General features: G+C 32.9%; 1 protein-coding gene across 1 annotated transcript in view; it reads right to left on the minus strand.

The window, feature by feature from the left end:
* Positions 1 to 19,962, minus strand: part of LOC145726841 (uncharacterized) — a 40,577-nt gene extending 20,615 nt beyond the window's left edge. The window contains exons 1-2 of the mRNA XM_081976096.1: positions 19,751 to 19,962; positions 3,887 to 4,843 (exon numbers count right to left, since the gene is read on the minus strand). Coding sequence (XP_081832222.1) covers positions 3,887 to 4,825 — 939 coding nt within the window. The 5' untranslated portion in view covers positions 4,826 to 4,843; positions 19,751 to 19,962. The remainder of the gene's footprint in view (positions 1 to 3,886; positions 4,844 to 19,750) is intronic.
* Between the last annotated feature and the right edge of the window lie 3,398 nt (positions 19,963 to 23,360).

Here is a 23,360-nt window from a genome sequence, read left to right on the forward strand (position 1 = left end):
TACACTGGAAGCCATTTACCTAACAACAAAAGGCATTGTGCGAGTTGGTTTCACTTTCGTAATCCCTCGGCCGCAACTAGATCTTTGCTTGAATCAATTAAGGAAAATTACCAATAATTGTCGAAGTAATTGTCTATATAAATTGTTCAAAGATTCACAATGATTAGGAAGTTTCTATTTTCTATGGATGGGAAAAATGAAAGTACAGCTGCATGAATTATTTGCACTGCAACATTTACCCCACAAGGATAACGTTTATGTACTATGGTGTAGTAAACCATCTTGTTTTCAGCTAACCCTAAAACCATCAAAAGCTAAAATTTAAAATAATTTTAATTGCGGAAACGTTAATAATTCAACGAGTGTCATAACTTCCTCTTGACAAACATCTGTTTGGAACACACAGTGCATCATTGCAAACCATGTGCCACTACTCTAAAGATAGATTACATTTTATTACACCATTAGAATGAATTGCTTGACATGTGTAGTGCTGTAACTTCAGCTATTATTCAAACGTATATTTCATCACTGGCATCTTTTCAACTGGACCATCAAACTTTATGGTTATTGATCGGTAAAGGGTTTTTTTAATTTGACCCATTTTGCTTGTGCTAATCGGTGTACAAAGGCAAAACTGATATTTATAGATTACTGTTTTTAGGTTTGGCGATTAACCTACATTTACAAGCCTGAACGACTTTGTATTTTTTTTTCAATCGCTTTATAAGGCAAACGTTTTCGGCTTAGTATATAATTATTATAAAGCACGGAATGTGCTTAATGAGTAATTTTGACAAGCCCCTGGGTATTTTGTAGGTTTACAGGAAGGACCACGAAAGGTCATCACCCTGTATCATGCATTAAAAGTATGAAAGTCTGTTTTATTTCTCCATTTTTGTGTGTTGGTAAACTTAAGTAGAGCATGGTGTGATAATTGCTTTTTGGTGAACGTGGATGAAAATGAATAGTATTATTTATGTAAAGCAGAGTAATAATTTATATTTACATAATGCTGATAGATAATTAAATAATCTGAGTATTTAATAGTCTGATATTTCAACAGAATATTTCTTCATATCATATTGATGCAAGCGATACCTTAAGCTGCAGGTAAGTTTTGAACAAACTTTATTACATAACAAGTATTTTTTGGTGTTTTTTTTCAGTTTTTTTGGTAGACATATTGTTTAGGTACTTTTTAATAATTTAAATAAATTTTACCTAAAAAAAATTGTCACCATCACAGCACCACAGTTTGTGATTGGTCAAAAAAAGCAGCAAGCTGAACCATTCACAATCTATCAACAGGATGACCGGAAAAGTTCGTATATCACTGATATCATCTTAAAGAAATGCTTTTTAAAAAGGGTCTTCAATCATTTAAGAAGAAACCCCCAGACTGGTGCTTTATTCATTCACACGTCTGATGTTTTAGTAAGTTGGAATATTAACGTAGTAACTTTCGTTTTGTTAATAATTCCTGCAGAAGTTAGTCAATAAGGCCATATGTGAGGAAAATTAAACAAAAATAAGCTCTAAATGCTTTGAATGTTTGCTTGTTTATTGTCACATTTTGCTCAACCTAAACCTTTACAACAGGTCTGTTTTACGTTATCTTCTTTTTTATTGATATTTGTCAATTTTTTTACGTTAAGTTACTGAATAGCACGTATTGTTTGGCACATCTAAATGACTTTAAACTTACGTAATATTGCAGCAATGACCTACTATTGCCACTTATTACTACTAAAATTTGCTACTAATTACTAGTCACCAACAAAAACAGTTTTTAAAAATAGTATGGAAGCTGCAAACTGTAAAATAATTCAGTTAAAGGTAATTTAATTATTTATTAGCAGTTTTTGAGATTTGTACGATTAGCAAAATTTTTCAAAATACATTTAGAAATGTATTTCTGAAGGCAGAAAATAACATTTTGACTAATTTGATAACTTGTAGGTATTTTGTAAGCATCTATTAAATGGCTAATAAATCGAGTAGAAAAGCAGAAAGCTGAATAAGTACAACATACATTTTTTGGTAACAGAACTGGTTTATAAGCATCTCAAATGCCTTTGACAGCTAAATTTAGAAAGCAGCGTACAAATTTGGAAGGTACTTAATTAACAATTTGATCTGGGTTTACAGTATACTTTTTTTAAAATATTTACAAATTAGGTGATAATTGGGCATCAAAAACTATACTTACCAACAGCAAATAATACCGAGTGATCGCTATAAACAATTTGAACAATTAACACCTGTTGCTAATCGCAACCAATCGCCTAAATTACCATTGGCAATTTTCAAATTAGTCGCTGCAAAACCTTTTAACTTGTTGACTTACTATTATAATAAACGTGGGAAAAGTGATCTCAATAAGTGACTGACAATTTTACATTAACTTTTTAATACTTCCCAATATTTAGTGTGTAAGCAATAAGCTGCTTTTCCTTCTGTAGATGATTTAGTTTGGGTGAAGTTATCTATTGAACGTTTTTGGATAATGGACATTTCAATAGATTGAACATCTCATTTTTATAGACTGCTTCACCGTTTGAAACCAATTAAAAACTAGTTGTAATTATAGTAATTTATTGTTTAGACTGTCTGGAACAGTTTTTTCAACCCTTCAGACGGTGAAGCAATGAGATGTCCTTAGAATTGTCCAGAGACATGCCATACATTGATTTAACACTGTCAAGTTATGGCACTCAAGCCCAGAAAGTGTCCAGGACACTCTAAATGATAAATTACTATAATTAGAATCAGTTTTTAATTTTTTTATCCCTTCAGACAGTGAAGCATTTTATGAGATGTCCTTAGAAATATCCAGGGACATGCCATATATCGATTTAACATTGTCAAGTTGTGGCACTTGAACCTAGAAGGTGTCCAGGACACTCTAAACCATGAATTACTATAATTAGAATCACTTTTTAATTTTTTTCTTCCCTTCAGACAGTGAAGAATTTTATGAGATGTGTAATTTGCATATATTTTCTATTTTGGTCCCTATGAATAATATTGGTGAAACGATTCAATGTCAGTGGTTCGCAAACTAATTTATAGATTTCTTCTCTTGCTAAAATTTAGTAACTCTAAGACTTGTGACTCTAAGACTTGATTTTTAAAATACCATTAAATATTCAGTGCTTTGGACACTTTTTGACTAAGCCAACATCATAACTTTGTAAAACTTCTCATCAGTGAATTTAGTTTTTAACCTTCAGGCCTGAAAGACCCTTAGAAGATATATCCTTAAAAATGCTGTTAAGACCTCTTTTCATTCCTAATATTTTTAAGGAGTTATTTGGTTATTCTAATCCCTTCAAGACTATTGAAATGCTAAATTGATGCTTAATTGGACTAAGCCAGTTTCAGACACTTTTTGTGAATATTGAATGTTTTCGGAACTTCTAATAAAGTTGTTCAGAAAAGTAAGTATCTATTTAGCTTCTTTCTTCATTTTAACGACATTTATCACTCTTAGTAGTTTTTACGTCACTTCTGAAGATGATCAGTGTACAATTTGTGCTGCCTGATCTACTGAAAATAACTTTCCAACTTCTGGGCTTCACCAACCTCTATAAATTTCATCATGTCCATCAATCCACAATATCCACCGAATTTTAAAACTAAGTTACAGTTTCCGTTATCTATTAACTAATAAAAACCGTGAAAAATCGGAAGCAACCTGCATTCCACTTGAAACAATATACCGTGTTAGACGATTTTCCATTTACTGTAAATTATTTTGCTCTGTTACGCAACGCTTGGTTATTTGTAAACACCGAAACTGGTTTACTTCATGACATTCTGTGATTATAGCATGACGACCCACACCGTACTTTGTTAAACAAAAAAAAAATGATTTACTTACGATCAACGGGAGATGATAGAACAAGTAGCACACAATTAGTACAGGATGCATAGTTTCCAGACCGGTCCTCTTCACCTCCACTCCTTCATCATCTTCTTGAGGTTGCTTCATAATGCAAGGTCTTCTGGAATTGGTCGAACTCACTGTAGTGGAGTTATTGGACAGGACTTCACTGTTAGCAAAATGGTGGTTGTTGCTCCAAGTATCCTTGTAGTTATTATCATTTTTGCTAATTGTATAAGTGTCGTAGAAACTTCTACTTTCATTCACATTAGTATTGATACCATGGAAGTTGTTACTCAGTTCACTTAAGTCACTGTTGCTTTTCTTAATGTAGTCAAAACCTTCTTTTTTAGTTTTGTAGTAGTTGTAGCAAATAGCCAAAAAGCAGGTTAGAGAAACTGTACCCAAAAACACATGCAACACTATAATAAACACGTTAAACTTTACGTCCAGCTCAAAAGGTAGGAAATTGCAAGGACTATCATCACCAAAGTCGTTTTGGTTTTTCTGCGCCAAAATTGCTGCTACACCAACACACGCGCATAAAGTGGTCAAACAAAACAGATGGTAGATAATGTGAGTGGAAGTGAGAAAGGTGCGGACATTTTGGTTTTTGCGGTGCAACTTGGCGGAAAAAAGTCCAATCACCGCGATTGAAGTTAAGCTGGAGGCTTGGAAAGTGTGAATAGAGTTGAAGATCCACGTAACGATGCCGCAATAATCAGTATTAAATTCACTGAAGATGATAGCAACGACATAGACTAGGATTGTTGTGTTTCTGAGAATGCTGGAAACCAAAACGGACACTATAGGTATGTCGTAAGGGCCCCATTTCTTCCGATTCTTGTGGAAAATCACTACGGTCCAAATCAGCAAGATTCCGATTAACGGTAGGGCTACGATGGAGGCCACTTGGTCTGTTTTGTATTTCAGCATCGCCTTTTAAGAGGATGTCTGTAACAAAATACGTTTAATTCAGTTTTTTTAGGTCAAAATCATCTCAAGACCGTTAGTGTCCAATTTGACCAAGAATTCAAAATTTATAACAATAATAATTTTTACAGCAACAACATTTGGAAAAGCAGTTAATACCTACTGTTACTGATGACAATTTTTTTATTATCTTTTACTGAAATCTCCTAGAAAATTAAACACAATAAAATGCAAATATTTTCAGTCGCTGACTATCCTTTGAATAATAACGTTATACATATTTTTCTTGCAACAAATATGGGAATAATCAATCTTTGATTAATATTATGTATATGTCAGTGCAATTTTATAACAACATTTTTAATTGGGCGTGTTTATCTATAATCCAAATGGGTTAATAACTGATAAAATATCGATTGATTGGACCAGCTTGCATCTTCAAATACGTGAATTTGCATTTATGATTTTACGGCTTGTTGTTTTGTCAGTGGATTTGTTGATTGGAATTTTGCTGAATATATTTCAGTGATAGCAAACATTTGAATTGGTAATTTCAACCTGTTCTTCTTGTACAAAGATTCGATAAGAATTTGCTTAACGAGCATATAAATAACAGATTACAGTTTTTGCCTTAACAATTTAAACTGTAACCAGTGTCAAGGTTATTAATTATTTTCTCACTTATTGCATGAATACAGATTAAATGAGATGAATAACATTCAATCTATAAAAATACCTTGAAAGATCATTCTATTTTTGGGAAGAGTTCAAATACATTTCTTCGAATTGAAGTATTACCGATAATGCCTGACGTTATATGCATATCAATAGCAAATTTTGATGGTGATAACAGTAGCAGTTGTTTTTCATAAGCAATTCAAATTCAAAGTCTGTCAACGATATGATTGCAGTGACGTTTCTTCTTTCTGGTTAAGAAATGTTTCACAGTGCATCCCAAATACAATATCGTTCGTTTCCTTAGAATATTCCATAAGAATATCAATCTAGTTTTCTGGACAGTTAAACAGCTTAATCATTTCAGCACATTCTTCCGCTCTTCTTTTTTGACGATAAAAAATTCTGATTTTTTTAATTTTTTGAGGCAATTGACCAGCTCAAATATTTAAATTTCCAGGCAATTAGCCAGCTCTTCACCCTTTCTGAAACTTAAATGTTTCTTCTTTCAACGTTTCAGGGCAATTAGGTAGCTCAAATGTTTAAATTTTGGGCGTTTCTTATCAAGCAAGGCAAGCTTATCATTACAGCACACTCTTCTTTTCTGACCCATTCTTCTTTCAGAATTTCGGCGCAATTACCAGTAGTCACCTAATGCATTTAAAGTTGGGGGCGATTAGCCAGCTCAATTTTCTTAGCACACTCTTCCGCTCTTCTTTTTTAACGCTAAAAAAAACTTTTTTCTCTTTCACAATTTCAAAGCAGTTAGCATCAGCTTAATAACTTCAGCACACTCTTCCGATCTTCTGACGTTAAAAAAAACTGAATTCTTCTGCTTTCAAAATTTCGGGCCAATTAGCCAGCTCAATCGTTTCAGCACATCTTCCCGTTCTGTTCATGATTAGTGGAAACAGAAAATTGTATAATATATAGTTTAGATCATTTGACGTCACTGTTATCTTTAACAGACATCAAATTCTTTATCCAAATTTAGAAACCAAAACTGAAACAAAAATAGAATGATATATCAATGTAATAGTGAAGCTAGATTAGTGCTTATTTTATTTTTATTTATTTTAAAAGTATACTTACGGTATTGTCGAAACTTGTTTCTATATACAGGGTGTCTGGGAAAGGTTCTTTGAAAGAAAGTTAATTGTTTTGCCTTATGATTCAGGAACAGTCAGAAATGTTTTGGAAATTTACTGTTATATCATTCAAAAAACAGTTTTATTTGACAAAACTTAAAATTTTTTTAAAAAATTTTTCGTTAACAAAATTTTGGTTATGCAAAACAGAATGATAAAGATAATTACTGAAAGTGATTTGCTATATTTGGCAAAGGGAATTACGACTGATCTACAATTTTTATATAATTTCTTATGTATTATATGCACATTTTACTTTCTAGTTTTACGGTCTACGAATTGAATCACGTATCAATCAACAATAAATAAGTGTACTATTACATTATTGCAACTTATTATATTAACTCTTAAGTTTGCATCATAGCAACTTTACATCATACCTACATTATGCTCCTGATTTATAAACTTTCTAAAGGCAATTGCATTATTATTGACAAGTTTAATTTAAGCTATGCAGAACCTTATACATTTTGCGGTTTTGCACATTTTATATACATTTACATGTTAATAATGGTTTTCTTTGGTTAAGATAAGTATTTTCGTTATTCGTATTTACTTTCAAACCAAACGTAAAATTGCACATGTGGGCAATGAGACTAACATACTTAAATGTTTGGTTTATCATGGATGGTAAATTTTACACAAAAATTATGTTACAAACGGAAAAATTGTTATTATTTCATGTATAATACCACTTATCCCAGGTGGTCAGTATAAGTTTCTCATAACAATGTTAGTATAATTATTTATGACTGCAATCATAAAAAATAACTGGTGAAGAAACCCCAGAAATAGATACTAAATTATGAGTATACGAAACACAAAAAAGTAAAAAATGATAATCTGTCTTGTAATAGTAGAATTGTAAGTATTGTAATATGTAAACTAAGAACTATGCATAAGTAGATGCAATAATGTTATTCTGTAAATAGTTATTTTTGTCTCAGATTCTTAAAATTTCTTAATCAACAAAATCATTTATTAATTGTTGTTACAGAAAAGTTCTCATACGAAGTTTTACAAAGAAATCCAGTTGGAAGCACGTTCTTGACACTAAACGAGTTTTTATGATGGGATATTATACTTATCTAAGAATGACTGTAAGCCAAAATAGGCTTTTTTAAGCTTTAAAACTAAGGCTCAAAAAATTCTTAGAATAGCTATGTAAAGTCATCTATGTTAGGAGAATTCTCCCACAACTGTCTTTTAACTATGGTAAGATTTTGCACATCCGTAAGAGCTTACAGTTCAAAAGATTAAAATATGATGACACTTTGGGTAAGAAACCCTGTAAAGATGTTCAATTAAAGCTTTTATCCTTCCGTTGATAGTTTAAATGATACTAGTGAGTTTAAAACATTGGTTAGTACTACATTAACTTTTTCGGTATGAAAATGAAAATGTTTCTTTTCTCCGCCTGTATGGTTGTCGGGTGAATTGAGTAGCTCAATGATCATGCAGCCCGGTCCCAAGCCCGAGTAAAAGGAGGAGGGTTCTCAGGCTAGGCTAGCACCCTGCCTGAGGTAAAAGAAACATACCGCTCACAGAATTGAAGGGACAGCCTCGGAAACCAAACGCAATCATACCACGATGACCTGGGAGACGCAAACGCACCATAACAAGACTTGCCTGTTGGAATATAACATCGTGGAATGGCAGAGACCAGGAGATTGTGAACGAAATGAAACAACACAAGATTGACATATGCGCTCTATCAGAAACGAAGAGGAAAGGACAGGGCACATCAAAATATGATGGTTACATCTTAGCCTACAGCGGAAGAGCTAAGCAAGAACGAGCACAATCGGGAGTGGAAATTCTACTCCACGAGAAATATGAACAATGTATAGAAAGCATAGACTACATAAGTAAACCCATAGAGGAGAGAGAAACATTTTACCAACGCCTACATAATACAAACTAAGCAACACGGATAAAATCATTATTCTCGGGGATTTGTACGCCAGAATAGGCAGGGAAGTAATACCAGGCATAAAACAAAAATACAATGAAGAGATAACCAACGAAAGTAGACTATAATGGGAAAAACAAGAATAGACCGAATTAGGAACACTGACATTAGGGAACAATGTGGGGTGCAAGACATCGTAAGATGGGGGAGACAAAGAAAAAGATATTGGTACGCTCACGTGAGAAGAATGGAAGATGGAAGACTGCCACGCTTCGCACTTGAAGGGAAGCCAATAGGAAAAAGAGCACCCGGAAGACCACCTAAGAGATGGAAGGACAGCTGGCAGTCCACCTCCCAGGAACTGATCCAGAGGAACCTGCAAAACAGATCGCGAGATATTAAATAAATAAAAGAAGAAGAAGGACTTTCTTTTCTGTATTTGATCATGAAGTCTCTATATTAATTCGCACTATACAATTCACTAAATTATTTGCATTTGTTTGGCAAACAACTCTGCTGATTGCGGTCTGCAAAAGTCACGTGTAGGGCTGTGTTCCTGTTAAGAATTGGTTACGTGACAGTTAAACGTCTGTTGACTTTGAATCGTGATACTTTGTTATCTTCTAATTTGACTTCTTAGTTTTTTGATGTATATTGCAAATTGTTGACTCTCTAGTTTCTAGTTAATCCCTGAACGTTTTTGTCTGAATTGTGTGCAGAGATAGCCAGCTCAGAATAACCACCAAACAGGTTCCAAGAACATTTCTTTGCTATTTTTGCTATGAGTTGTAAGATCACCAGATCTCTTGCAAAGTTGGAAAACCCAGTTTTAAAATCACTTTTTTCTTATTTTGGCATATAAAGTGACACTTTTCAAAACTGATTAGAGTGACAAAACGTTTCACTTTATGTAACTAGTTATGAAAAGTTCATTTCATCACTCCCTGTTTTTATGCATTTCCGTAGAAACATATGGGCGACATCCATCATAACATGTCGTTGTCACTGTTTATACAAGGTGCTATGAAAGTGAATATTTGTGTTAAATCACTTTAAAACCACCTACTCAACATAACACTAAAAAATTAAACTTAAATAAAACCGACATAGAAAAAGTAAACCAACACTTATATGATTACATTCAATCAAACTCAGAATTCACTTCCTTAGAGACCATACAACAACAACTAACATTGGCAATTGAAAAGTTTACACCGGAAATAAAAAACTCATACTATCAACATAATTTACCTAAATTTATTTTAAGACTGATCAAACATAAGAGAGAACTGTACAGACTATACATACAAACGCAAAACAACGAACTAAAACGAACACTTAACAATCTTAACCGAAACATTAAAACTTTAATCGCACAATACCGACAAGACAAATGGCTTGAAGCGTGCCAAGAAATAGAAAAAGACAAAGGCAAGTCATATTGGCAAAAAATAAAAAAACTAGCACAGTACAAAAGAACTAACACCATGGGTACTATTGACGAAAACGGAACAGAACGTCACACAGACAAGGACAGGGCCGACGCGTTTGTCAGACACTATCAGAAAGCCTTCAGCATATCAACTAACCCTAACTTTGACAATGACAACTGGAACTTTGTAGACAATTGGTACACTAACTATTTCAATACCTCATCAAACCACAACTGCAAACTAATTACGGACATAGAATACGATGAGGCAATATCTCACATTAAGAACACAGCACCAGGAAAAGACAAAATAAAAGCCAAAATACTGAAAAACTTATCCCAAGAAACCCACAAACTCATCCTTACCCAACTTAATTACTGCATCACAACAAACAAAATACCAAAGACATGGAAAAACGGCATCATAATTCCCATACCAAAAAACGGACTGGACAACACAAAAACACAAAACTACAGACCAATAACATTACTCCCGGTGCTGAGCAAGGTTTATGAACACATAATAAAAAACAGACTGGAAGGACTAATCGGACAACATATCCCAGCATACCAATTCGGTTTTAAACCCAAACATTCGACTATCCATCCTCTCTTTGTCCTAACGAACAACATTCAAACAACGCACCTTAATGACGAAAAATCCGCATGTTTATTTATGGACATCAACAAAGCGTTTGATAGTGTCTGGCATAAAGGCTTACTGTACAAACTATACAAACTCCAAACCCCTAAATACTTACTTTACACTATCAAAGACTTGTTAGAAAACAGACAATTAGAAGTACGAATTGACAACACTCTCTCCTTTCCCTTCTCTCCAGAACAAGGACTACCTCAAGGTTCACCACTCTCCCCATTCCTCTATAATATACAGGGTGTCCCACGACGAAAGACCTCGACTGATATTGGAAAAAGTATAAATAGGAGAGTTTTGAAAATTTGGTAGGATACTGATGTGGGCATGCCCAATCCAACTAAAATATTTTCAAGATGGTTGCACTTCCGCTTATACCGGAAGTCGATCACAACTTTCTTATTTTAAATAGAACACCCTATATATTATTACATATTTGGATTCCTCACAAAATTCTGACCAACTTTTGTATAGAATGCCCTATGCCTATCTCTAGCCGTTTTCGAAATATTTGATGTTTTTCCAAAAAAGTGACAGTTGCAACGCTCAACATATTTTTGTACTATGTTAAAACCGTATTTCATTTTGCAATGAAACTTTGGGTTATTGTAAATAAAGGATCGTTTTATTAAACTGAGGGTGCGTAACGACTCATTTGTATACAGGGTCGTCAAAAAAAAATCATAAACTTGCCACTAAAAAATATGAAAAATCTCAAGTTTTTTAAATGGAAACCCACATTTTTTATGACGGAATCATTTTGAGCATTAAAAATTACTATAAGTTTCAATTTACTTGCCTATACCTAAATCCAACCCATTTCGTTTTATTTGAGAATAAACATTTTTTTATTAGGCTGCATGGTTGGGATTAGCTGGTACTCTAGTTAGCCATGCTTTTGACACACGGTGATATTGGAGAACTGCAAAGCATGTTATGTTGAGCGTTGCAACTGTCACTTTTTTGGGAAAACATCAAATATTTCGAAAACGGCTAGAGATAGGAATAGGGCATTGTACACAAAAGTTGGTTAGAAATTGCAATTTCTACATTTGTATTATTAAGGATTGGTTTTGTTTTAATAGCTTTTATCTTCACAGATCCCGTATTCTTAAAATTTTCAATTATTTGCTTGACAGCTTTTCGTGATGGCTTTGGTTTTTCTGGATAACGAGCGGCAAATACCTCACATGTTCTACTCACAACTTTATCACATTCTCCGTAAATAATAAACAGATTTAAGTAATCTTGGTTTGAATAACGTAACCGCGACGGCATATTTGCAGTTGTCAAAACACTCAAAACTAGTGTTATTAACATGCCCTGCAGGTCTTCAATATCACCGTGTGTCAAAAGCATGACCAACTAGAACACCACATAATCCCAACTGTGCAGCATAATAAAAAAATGTTTATTCTCAAATAAAACGAAATGGGTTGGATTTAGGTATAGGCAAGTAAATTGAAACTTATAGTAATTTTTAATGCTCAAAATGATTCCGTCATAAAAAATGGGGGTTTCCATTTAAAAAACTTGAGATTTTTCATATTTTGTAGTGGCAAGTTTATGATTTTTTTTTGACGACCCTGTATACAAATGAGTCGTTACGCACCCTCAGTTTAATAAAACGATCCTTTATTTACAATAACCCAAAGTTTCATTGCAAAATGAAATACGGTTTTAACATAGTACAAAAATATGTTGAGCGTTGCAACTGTCACTTTTTTGGAAAAACATCAAATATTTCGAAAACGGCTAGAGATAGGCATAGGGCATTCTATACAAAAGTTGGTCAGAATTTTGTGAGGAATCCAAATATGTAATAATATATAGGGTGTTCTATTTAAAATAAGAAAGTTGTGATCGACTTCCGGTATAAGCGGAAGTGCAACCATCTTGAAAATATTTTAGTTGGATTGGGCATGCCCACATCAGTATCCTACCAAATTTTCAAAACTCTCCTATTTATACTTTTTCCAATATCATTCGAGGTCTTTCGTCGTGGGACACCCTGTATACTGCCACGACATATACAATCACAACCTACAGGACAAAATGCAAATAGACAAAACAGCCTACATATTGCAATACGCTGACGACACCGCACTTATCGTCCATGACAAAACCACTGAAAAAGCGGTAAACAAACTTCAATCTCTAACAGACATGACAATGACTTGGTTTTATACTTGGAGACTCACACCCAACGCGACGAAAAATCAACTCCTGCTTTCCAACCATAGAATTAACAGAAAATCCCCTGCAATAACAACAGACGGTCACATAACTGAACCAAAAAATTACGTAAAATATCTAGGACTCACAATAGACCAAAAACTTAAATATACAAAACACGTACAAAACATCCGGACAGAAATAACTAAAAGAGCAAAACATTTTCGCTCACTAACATACAAAGATAAAGGAATAAGCATAAGAACCGCCACAAAAATATACCAAGCCATCTGCAGACCTTTGTTAGACTACGGACATATAACTATGACAAACACAACTGAACGAAATAAACGGCACTTACAAACAACAGAACAAATCGCACTAAGAATAATAACACGAATAAGACATCCCCAAAACCCACTTCATAACCCCTCAAATGAGTTACTATACCAACGCACAAACTTACCAAAAATAACAGAAAGACTACAACAAATTCAAACAAAATGGAAAAACAACCCACATAACTGGACCATACTAAATCCTCTGTGTCTCACAAGACCGACAAGACAATCTCGCTTCCTATTTCCTACAACTACCCTACTAGAACACTTACACATAGCATAATCCTCAAAACTACGTTAGACTAACTTTTTTTTTTTTTTAATATGTTATTTTGTAAATACTTTACCTAGTTAAGTTATACTTTATTTTGTAATCATATTACAGTATGCATTTCTTATCACATAGGCAGAAAGACCAAACTGGTCGATAGCCTGTTTCGTTGTAAACGAAATAAAGATTGTATATATATATATATATCACTTTAAAAGATGGTTTTTACCGCTTTTTGGTCAAAATTAGAAAAAATTATGTATGCAACACGTTTCGAAAATGTCTTATTGTGTAACTCATTCAAATTGTAGGATTCAATTCATTCATTCAAATCGATCTTTTTGTAACTGGTTACATAAATAGCTATTACACCGTTCTCCTGCTTAGGATATCATTACGTTAAATGCACATATTTCTTCCGCTACCAATTAAAACTCCCTAAACCTACCTAGAAGGTAGGTTCTAAATGCAGCTAGCTTATGTAAATTGGTGATTAGCTGAAAAATTCCTTTTTTCTTGTCTTTGCTGTTTGATGATAACTAGATTTGCTAAACTAATCAGATCCAACACAATGAAACTAAACTAGTAATTTTTTTCATCATCATAATCAACAATTCACCAAGGAGTGGCATCTTTCATAAACACCGCCCAATATGCTTAATAATTTTACTGAACCTTGTTATTTCCTGCTTCGATGGCGAAACACAATGGCAATCCTGCTTCCTACATTCCTGAATCGAATCAATCGATAACAATTTCTTGTAGGAAGTATCAATCGCATTTTTACAACTTGCGTCTCCAGTATCTTCTCTTATCTGATTAAATATGACTCTACATTATAAGTTTAATCATTCCAGGTTGGAAGTGTCAGCAATGATTAACGATATACTGCAGTACTTTGCATGACCACGGATAAATCACTTATCACAGGCATAGTACCGTTTTAACCCATAATTTCACTTTCACTCTTAATACTTTTAATTGTTAACGGTTTCGCAAGCGTTTCAACAATTTTTTTGCTTATTAGACAAATCAACGAAGTGTGCAACCTTTCATGCAACTACAACACATCAATTGATGTTAAATGAAGTGATTTTTTAACGATTTTAGGTATCTACTCTTCAACTGTAAAGTCCTTCAACTGAACACACTAAAAATAAAGTTTATTTTCCGACTGATTGTTTCCAGAGAAATATGGGTATCATGTCGTTCCAATTGACCAAACCTTTCTCTAACATGGTCCGATTCGTCATTAGCTCGGTCTGACTTAACAAAGGGGAATTGATCGTGCACACGCACCGTTTTATATCAAAATAATAATGCAATGTAACAATGTAACGTTGTAATTGTATTAGTCAAACCCCGAATCGGAAGTAGACCGGACAAAAACCAGCTGCCTGTATTGTACTGACGTGAAAACGCTATTGAAAAGGTGTGTATAAGTGCGGAGTAGCAGTAGGACTAATAATAACTAAGCTGTAGTCACGTAGAATGGCCTTCATGATGATATTCTGATTTAAGTAGAACGTAGTTGTGGAAAGCAACATAATCTTTGTGATAAATTACCATGTTGATCTTTTACAAAATCTTCACAATGTAAGGTGATGTTTGGAGGAAGGCTTGGAAGATTCTAGACATTTTTAGATTGTTTAGCTGCAAATTATGTTTTTTTACTTTAAAATTAAGCTTTTTGTTAGTAAAAGGAAGTCGCAGTTCCTGATTGTTTCGTATCTAAGTCGTTCACACTGTGGTACAATGTTTTGCTAAGGCCCACATACCTATGCCATTTCAGTTCAATTTTCTACGAAAAGAAGAAGATCTACAAAAGAGTTATGCCATATCAGTTTCCAAAAGAAGTTTGCTAAACTAGATATGTAATCCCAGAAACAAAAATTATTAAAACATTTTAAGTCAGAATAAGAACTTTGAGATGGTAGATGGTAGAATGCTGTACTTCACCAATTAGTGATTTATTTTAAATGTCTCACTTCAGAAAGGTTAATAGGAAATGCCCTGGGGCACTATTGTATCATAAACAAAATTACATAAATGGCAAATAAATAATCCAAAATTAATATCCAAAATTTTTTATGTTTGAGCAAACTGGATATGAGGTAACTGAAAGGACGCAGATATTGGAAGTAAGTGTAATAGTATCATACATTTATTTTTTGGCTGATTTATACTTAAGTAATACAATGTCATAATTGGTGCAAAAGATACTTTTATTGTTTTTGTTTATATGTATAATAATAAAAATAAGATTAAAAAAATTTTAAAAAAATTCAAACGGTTTTGATTTTTATAAGAAAGCACCAGTCTTCCGTTCTGAATGTATGTTGGTTGAATTTAGAGTTAAATAAAATTTTATCAATTTCCGGTTAATTTACCAAACAAATTGACACTGACACTGCAAAACCACAGTTACGGGTAATTGTATATTATAAAGAAACATAAGCGCGGGTGACCAGGTATGGTTCCTGCTTGGTACCGGCATTTCAGTCCGATTGCGGAACCATTGAAAAGTAATCTAGCGACCTTGACTGATGGGCCGGACATTGTCAATTTATTCGTATTAAATCAGATCGGAACCCGAAGCTTACTTTCTCTCGGTCAATACAAAAACTCTTTACTTTTGGTACCCACAATTATGCACCAGTCGGTCTCATAATCCACAATGATTTACGCCACTTTAGTTGGTATTTTCTGATTTGGCGATTTCACGGTCGTGACTTGAAGTTTAAAGATTGGGTTCCATCAAAGGAACCGCCACTTAACTGAATGGGGGGCATCCTAAAACTCGTATGCATGTAAATCAAGCCTAGAGAAACACTATTGTTTCACAACAGTTCAGGTTTGCACAAGTCTTTCTTAAGGATCATTTTCTAGACTGAGATTAACGGCAATCTGGAGTTTAAACTCTGACTAAAAACATCAGGAAGGAAAGCACTAAATAGTGAAAAAGACCACGTGTCTAGGCCACTTTTACCATAATAATTGAATGTAAACGACACAGTGTCTTTCGATTAATCCAATAACTTTAATCTCAAGCCCCATACATTCTAATTTGCGGCCGATCAAATTAGGTTTGACCTTTTTTTTTCATGTTGAGTAACTGCATTAGTCTGTTATAGAATGACCTTACCATATTGTTTATTGTATACCGCGTGTTTCGAATTTCAAACAACACTTAAATTCGGATTTACTAGGCCAGAGCTCAAATTTTATGACCGTTTGGTTATCGAGAAAAATAATGGTGTTTTAATGTTGCAGTTGTAATGATTTTTTCTGTTAGTTTAACAAATATGCAAAGTTTGTTCTAAAAGATCCTGAACTAGTGAAAAGCTGATTGTTAATAGATCGAGCAAACTGTTCTTAGTCATGATAAATAGGAAAACTTAGAGTAATTAAGTTTCCATTAAGCTTTGATTAAACAGAAACTGGAAGTTCAGAGTAATTGGGATTGTTTGAACACAACACGTGACTGGAACGACAGGAGGCATCACGTGTTTTTCTCCTAACACGTGACTTTCTGCTTATGAAGGCATTGAAAAGGCCATTATCCTTATTTGTTCATGTAATCCTCTATTAATTTTTATGTCATTACATAAAATTGCTTACATATTATCAGTGCTGGATTTAACTCATTCAGTGCCGGTTGCTAAATTGTATACTTAATACCGACCTTAATACATTATGAATTCCATTTTTAATCTTAACTGTCACGTGACTTTCAAAATTTAATTTGATGATGATGATTAAAAATATCAGTCTAAACACTCTCTCTAAACGTAAAAACTGTCATGTGACGTTCAGGACAACATTTTAACCTTAAAAATAGTTAAGTGAGTCAGTGTATCAGTTTAAAACTAAAAAAAGGGCACGTGACCAATCAAATATAACATTTTGACCTTTAAAAATATTCCAAAAATAAAAAAATTCTATTTTTAATCTGAAAAGAGTAAGGTGACTTTTAAAATTAAATTTGATGATTGAAAATAGCCACGTCACCATTTTTACCTTCAAAAGTGTCACGTGACTTTAAAAACATCAGTTTAAACTTCACACCGGTCACGTGATCTTTAGGATCCGTTTTGACGTTAAAAAATAGTCACGTAACCCGTAAATTTTATGATTGAAGATAGTTACGTGACTGTTTTTATCTCAAAAGTCGTCACGTGAGCATTTGCATTTTAAAAAGAATCATGTGACTGAAAATATCAGTTCAAACTGAAAAACGGTTACGTGACTCTGAAAGAATATTTCGCTATTTAACACAGTCACATAACCTTCAAGATTCCGTTTTCACATTTAAAGAAATGTCACGTGATATTTAAAATTATAGTAATTTTAAAAAAACATCAGTTTCAACTTAGAAACGGTCACGTGACAATTCAAATAATATTTTGACGTTTAAAACAGTCACGTAACCTTCAATATTCCGTTAAGATGATAAAAAAAGTCGCGTGACCTTTAAAAAAAAATTTGTTGGTTGAAAATTGTTGCCTGACCATTTTCATTGTAAAAACAGTCACGTCATCCTTCAAAAATATATTTTGAGAATTAATACAGTCACGTGACCTTCAATTCCGTTTTGATGTAAAAAAAGTGTCACGTGATCTTTAAAATTAAATGAGGGCCTCCTTAGGACTTAGAAGGCAAAAAGTGAAAGGATGTACCAAACTGCTTTTTTAAAACTAACTTTATTTTGACTAAACGTAGCTCCGTTATTTGACGAGTTACCGAAAAGTGTAAATAAGAAAGTTGCAGGAAATTTCATTCTTTACAAGATTGTATTAAGGTATTTTTGCATCTAAGGGCCTCCTGAAGGAGTTACAAGGCAAAAAATGATAGGGTGCATCAAATTGCTTTTTTTAAACTAACTCATTTCTACTAAAAATAAGGGTATGTTATAACATATAATATTCTGTGACAGGTACGGTTAAAAACTAAAAAGGTAAAAATGCTTCTAAATTGAACAGGAATTTGAATCTTTTATAAAAAAAAATCATTAGGGCACTAGAAAAAGGTTTGTGGGAGGCAAAAGTGGTCCCAAACTAAAAACAGTTTCGTAAAATGGTTACAAGATATAACACAGTATTTCAAACTGAATGAGAATAATGAAAATATAGTATAAACTATAAATTGATATATGAAATATGAATATGTCTTATTTTAAAACCTTACATTTTCATTCAGCCGTTGAGCTAATTCAAGCACAAGAAGATTACAATGCGTAAACCAAACAAAAACAACAAAAATTACTGAAATTACAAGAAAAAATACAATTTTGAAATTTCCGCCTACATCAATGTTATTTTTAGATTCCTGAGAAACATGCCTGGCACATGAACTAAAGGGACAAAATAATATGCCAGGCACGTATTGGGAATATACTTTCATATACTGGGCACATATCTGGCATATATTTGAGAATATACCCCTGTCTGAAAGTAACTGCCATACAATTTTGCTATGTGGGTTAGGTTAGGTTAGGTATTAATTGTTAACATATGAGAATGCATAAAAGGTTAGCAGATAGTTTAGATTCAGTAGCAGAATGTTGCCAAGTTTACTTTTTCTATGTCATTACCCAATATTCTATAGGTATTTTTGTGAAATTTATTAATTTAAACAATTATATAATATCTGTTTTATATAAAATTTCATCTGTATCCATATAGGTACAATAAATAATTATGGCATAACCAGATTACATTACAAAATCATCATCCCACGAAGAATTAAATAACTACCGAAACTACTGAACCGGATAGTATAGTTTTGCAAATAAGGTAGTCTTTGACAATCTTGTAAAAATATTAAATTTATGTAGGTGGAATTTATAATTCATGTCATCGAACTCATTCAGTGTTGTTAACATTAAAAAGAAATGCATCTTAAGTGCATTTACATTGAATTCAAAATCAGATTGAGTTTGAAAGCTTTCCATTTTTGACACATTATGAATTCAAAGTGCTTACTGAAGGAAATCATTAACGCAGAGATAACACGGTTTCTTCTTCTTCCTCATACAAAAATGAAGATATTAACTTGTTGTTATGATTATCGCGTGCCGAATCTAGCACACGGATTCAAAACGGCAAAGAGAAAACCGATAATTTTCCCGGATGAAAGTAAAACTGAAGAGTCCAGCTCGAATACGATTAGCACACATTTCAGCCTCATTGTCGGTTGAAGAATATTTAATAATGAATTGAATGCAAAACCGCAACACGCAATTATTTTTTTCCAACTTTTTAATTTATTCACTTCGGTAAAAGTATCTTAAAAACACGCAAAGAGAAATTTTCCTCACCTGCAGAAAGTTAGTAGTAATATCCTTGGTATGAATCCAAATATCCCAACATTGTTCACTATCACTGTAAACATTCACATTTTGAAATCACTTTCCGCAAAAAAAAAATTCAAAATTGGTTGCGTTTACACATCACCGTTGAGCGTGTCGACACCCGGCTCAAGCAACGTTTACACGGCGTACGTAGCGCCGCGAAAGTGCGGTAGACTCGTTCAAATTCAATTGTTTCTCCTCTGTTTGCCGCCATAGAAGGGGGAAAAACTGAAGGGGGGAAACAGATTTTACAAAACAATATCGGGCTTTGTTGATGCCCGGTACTAATTTGTATGTTTGTTATGTAAAGCATTAATCGATGTTGGTTTCCTCGTTTTTTTTTCGTTCTTTTAACTCTGTGGATCGACCAGGAAACATTTGTTACCATCTATAATCAGAAAAATATTAAATTTTTAATTGTGTTACATAAAGTTTAAGCAAGATCTGTTGCGTGCAACACAGATGATTCGTACAACTCAAAAACGCTAACAAATACAAAAAAATGCAAGACAGAACAGATGAAAAAACACACTATACAAACAATTAAAATCAGTTAGCATGCCTAAGGATGTGAAGTTGCTTAAAGTGATAAATATCTGAATAACTGAAATGGCGACATGGAAAAAGTGGAAAAAACTAATAATTAAATATGGTTAATTCCCTAAAGTATTTACTCACTCTGTATACAGAGTGTATAGTTTTGTGGTTTAAACAGACTTTGATGTTATTTTTAATGTTTTTGAAAGAGATCTAAAGAAAAATCAATTAAGAAATTTGACTCTAAAATAGAGTAGGGCACGTAGAAACTTTTCGAAAAAAAAACGACCTTTGCTGGAAAAGCTTCTAATTTCCGTCATTTGTCAAATGCCAATTGTCACTTTTGCCTCAGTCTGTAATCGAGTTTTTCACTGGCAAGTTTAGTGCAAAACTCAATAGTAAATAGAGTATTACATCCTGTTCTATCAAATGACATTGAAACAATGGGTTAAGTCAAAAATACACCAGTTTTGCAATCAAACATAAAACTAACAAATATAAAGAAAATCCAGTTTCTGTAATAATTATTTCGATTTCTATTCAAAAATTTATTATTATCAAGAAATTGAAATTACAACAAATAATTTCAAATAAAAAGTCCTATTAATGATATTTTATTAATTTGAACATTAATTATACTGTCTTGAAAGAGTGTAAGAAAGATGAAGTCACTAATTTCAAACTTTAAAAACACCATACATATTTAAAACCAAAATTTTGAAAAAAAAAGTTACAAAAACATGATAAATTCCAAATTTAGCTCAACTTTACTCTGGAGTTACAGCTTTTGGTACACATTCTAATAATGGTTGTTTAGACCAGCTACTAAGGACATTAAACATAGTCATAGCAAAGCAAATTACTACGTTTACACCAGCAGTCTTTTATTCAATCCATTCTGTTATGCCAGTTGTCCATTTATCCGAATAATCAATGTAACTGAATTAACGTGATATGTAAATGTAAAACTGCCAAAAATATGGTTTATTTTACAACATTGAATAGTTTATTAAAAACTTCTCTTTACATCTTATAATTTGTTAGATTTTCCTTATAGTCCACTTTAGAACGACATATTAATTAACTGTGTTATCTCTGTGTTAAAACAATATACATTGGGAATGATCGTATTAATTTGGTTGTGTGACAATAATGACAAAACCAGTGAGTTCGATTACATTAGTAATAAGTAATTCCATTACAATTACTTATGTTGCTATAAAACGACTTAATTAATGGAAATTGTGAATGTTTTAACCAACGCAATCGAGGTAAACCTGGTCAAGTTTACACCTAAAAATATTACTGTTTTGCTGGTTGCCTAAACAACTGTCACTACCAGAAAATAAGCTCATTTACACCATCATTTATACGAGTTTAGCAGCTAATTTGAACAAGTAAACTATAATCAAAGAACAATATTGTGAAACTTAAGTTACCGCTATCGTTAATTATTCAAACGACAACATTTACACATTTTACTAAATAAACTAAAAAATATTGCAAATAATAATTAAGAACAAAATGCAACCGGTAAGGTGAAGCATTTGGTTAACTTCAGGCTGAAAAAGTGATAAAATAAATTAATATGACAAGTGACAATTCGTAAAATTCATAACTTTACATTTACACCAGAGATGTAAAAGCGGTTTTTGGAAATTTACCGGAAAATTACTTCATGTTAAATGAAAATTTTCCTTGATAGGGAAATCAACTGTCAAACTTGTCATTGTTATTGTCAAACTTATCATGCATTCTAATGAAATAATTTAAGACATCTAAGCACCATTTGCACCGTCGTACTTTAAGCATAGCTTAAGTTAAGTGTGGTTTAGAATGTGACTTTTTTCACACTGTACTGTTACTGTCACACTTAAATTAAGCTCGGCTTACAAAACGACGGTGCAAACCGGGGTAAATGATTAAAAGTACAATAAACTTAATTTGAATTGATATTGGATTGTTGTACAATTAATTAAAAAACGAATTATTTTTGAATTTTTAGATTTTTCAATTTTTTCCGGAAAATTACCGGAAACTTTCTGAAAAATGTTGTATACCTAACCTCAACACTTTTCAAAATAATATGAATTTTTAAAAAAATATTATTTATAAATTTATCCCTTCTGGATAACACATTCCACAAATTGGTATATTGAACCACCTAGTAACTGTCAAAATAACAGAGTTATGGGCTGTCACAGTAAAAACTGTCAAAATCAAACAACTCAGTTTTAACAGTAAATAACTCAGTTATTCGACGTTCTAGGTAAAAACGCTATACAGGGTGGTTAAAAGAGAATTTCAAGGGCTACAAATTGGTATATAAAGGCACCCTATAATTGTCAAAATAACCGAGTTATTGACAATACAATGAAGTAGTTTACAGGGTAATTCAATGAATATTTAACATCCTTGTAACGTTTAATTTTCATTTTATAAAAAAATACTAAATATGAATCTTGTAGATATTTGCATATACTTTATTCCTAGATAATCCATCAGTATACAGGGTGTCCCAAATTTGAGGAACAAACCAAACTTTAAATTTTTTATTAGATTTTTGGAATCTACGTCAAATTCTAGGCCTACTTGATGTAAAATGCTTGTATCTACTTAATTGTTTTTGCTCTAGCAGCCTTACTTTGACCACCCTCCTCGAAAGCAGAAATTTCCAATTTGAGCGAAATTTTGGTGTACTTTTCCAGAAAATCGTCCATAACTCGCTTATTTGAAACACACTGCCCCGTTTAGTCGCTAGAAGACGTCAAAGTTAACTCTCGTTTTTTGCAGTTTTTGCTCAATATCTCAGGAACGTTTCAGAGAGAGAAGGAGAGGTTTTATTACAAATGCACCTCGATGGGATGCAACTTTTACGTTGTATATACTTTTTTGGTACCATGCACCGTTTGACCTGGAAAAATTAAAAACTAGAATTGTCAAGAATTTTCAACGACCTTCTAATTGTTTTCAGAAAATTTTTTATTTTCAAAATTAACCTCAACGGCTTAAATACCTTCAGGTCAATAGTACAAAAATG

Source organism: Ips typographus, linkage group LG3 (assembly GCF_016097725.1).
Source record: "Ips typographus isolate SLU linkage group LG3, UJ_Ityp_2.0, whole genome shotgun sequence".
Classification (NCBI taxonomy): Eukaryota; Metazoa; Arthropoda; class Insecta; order Coleoptera; family Curculionidae; genus Ips; species Ips typographus.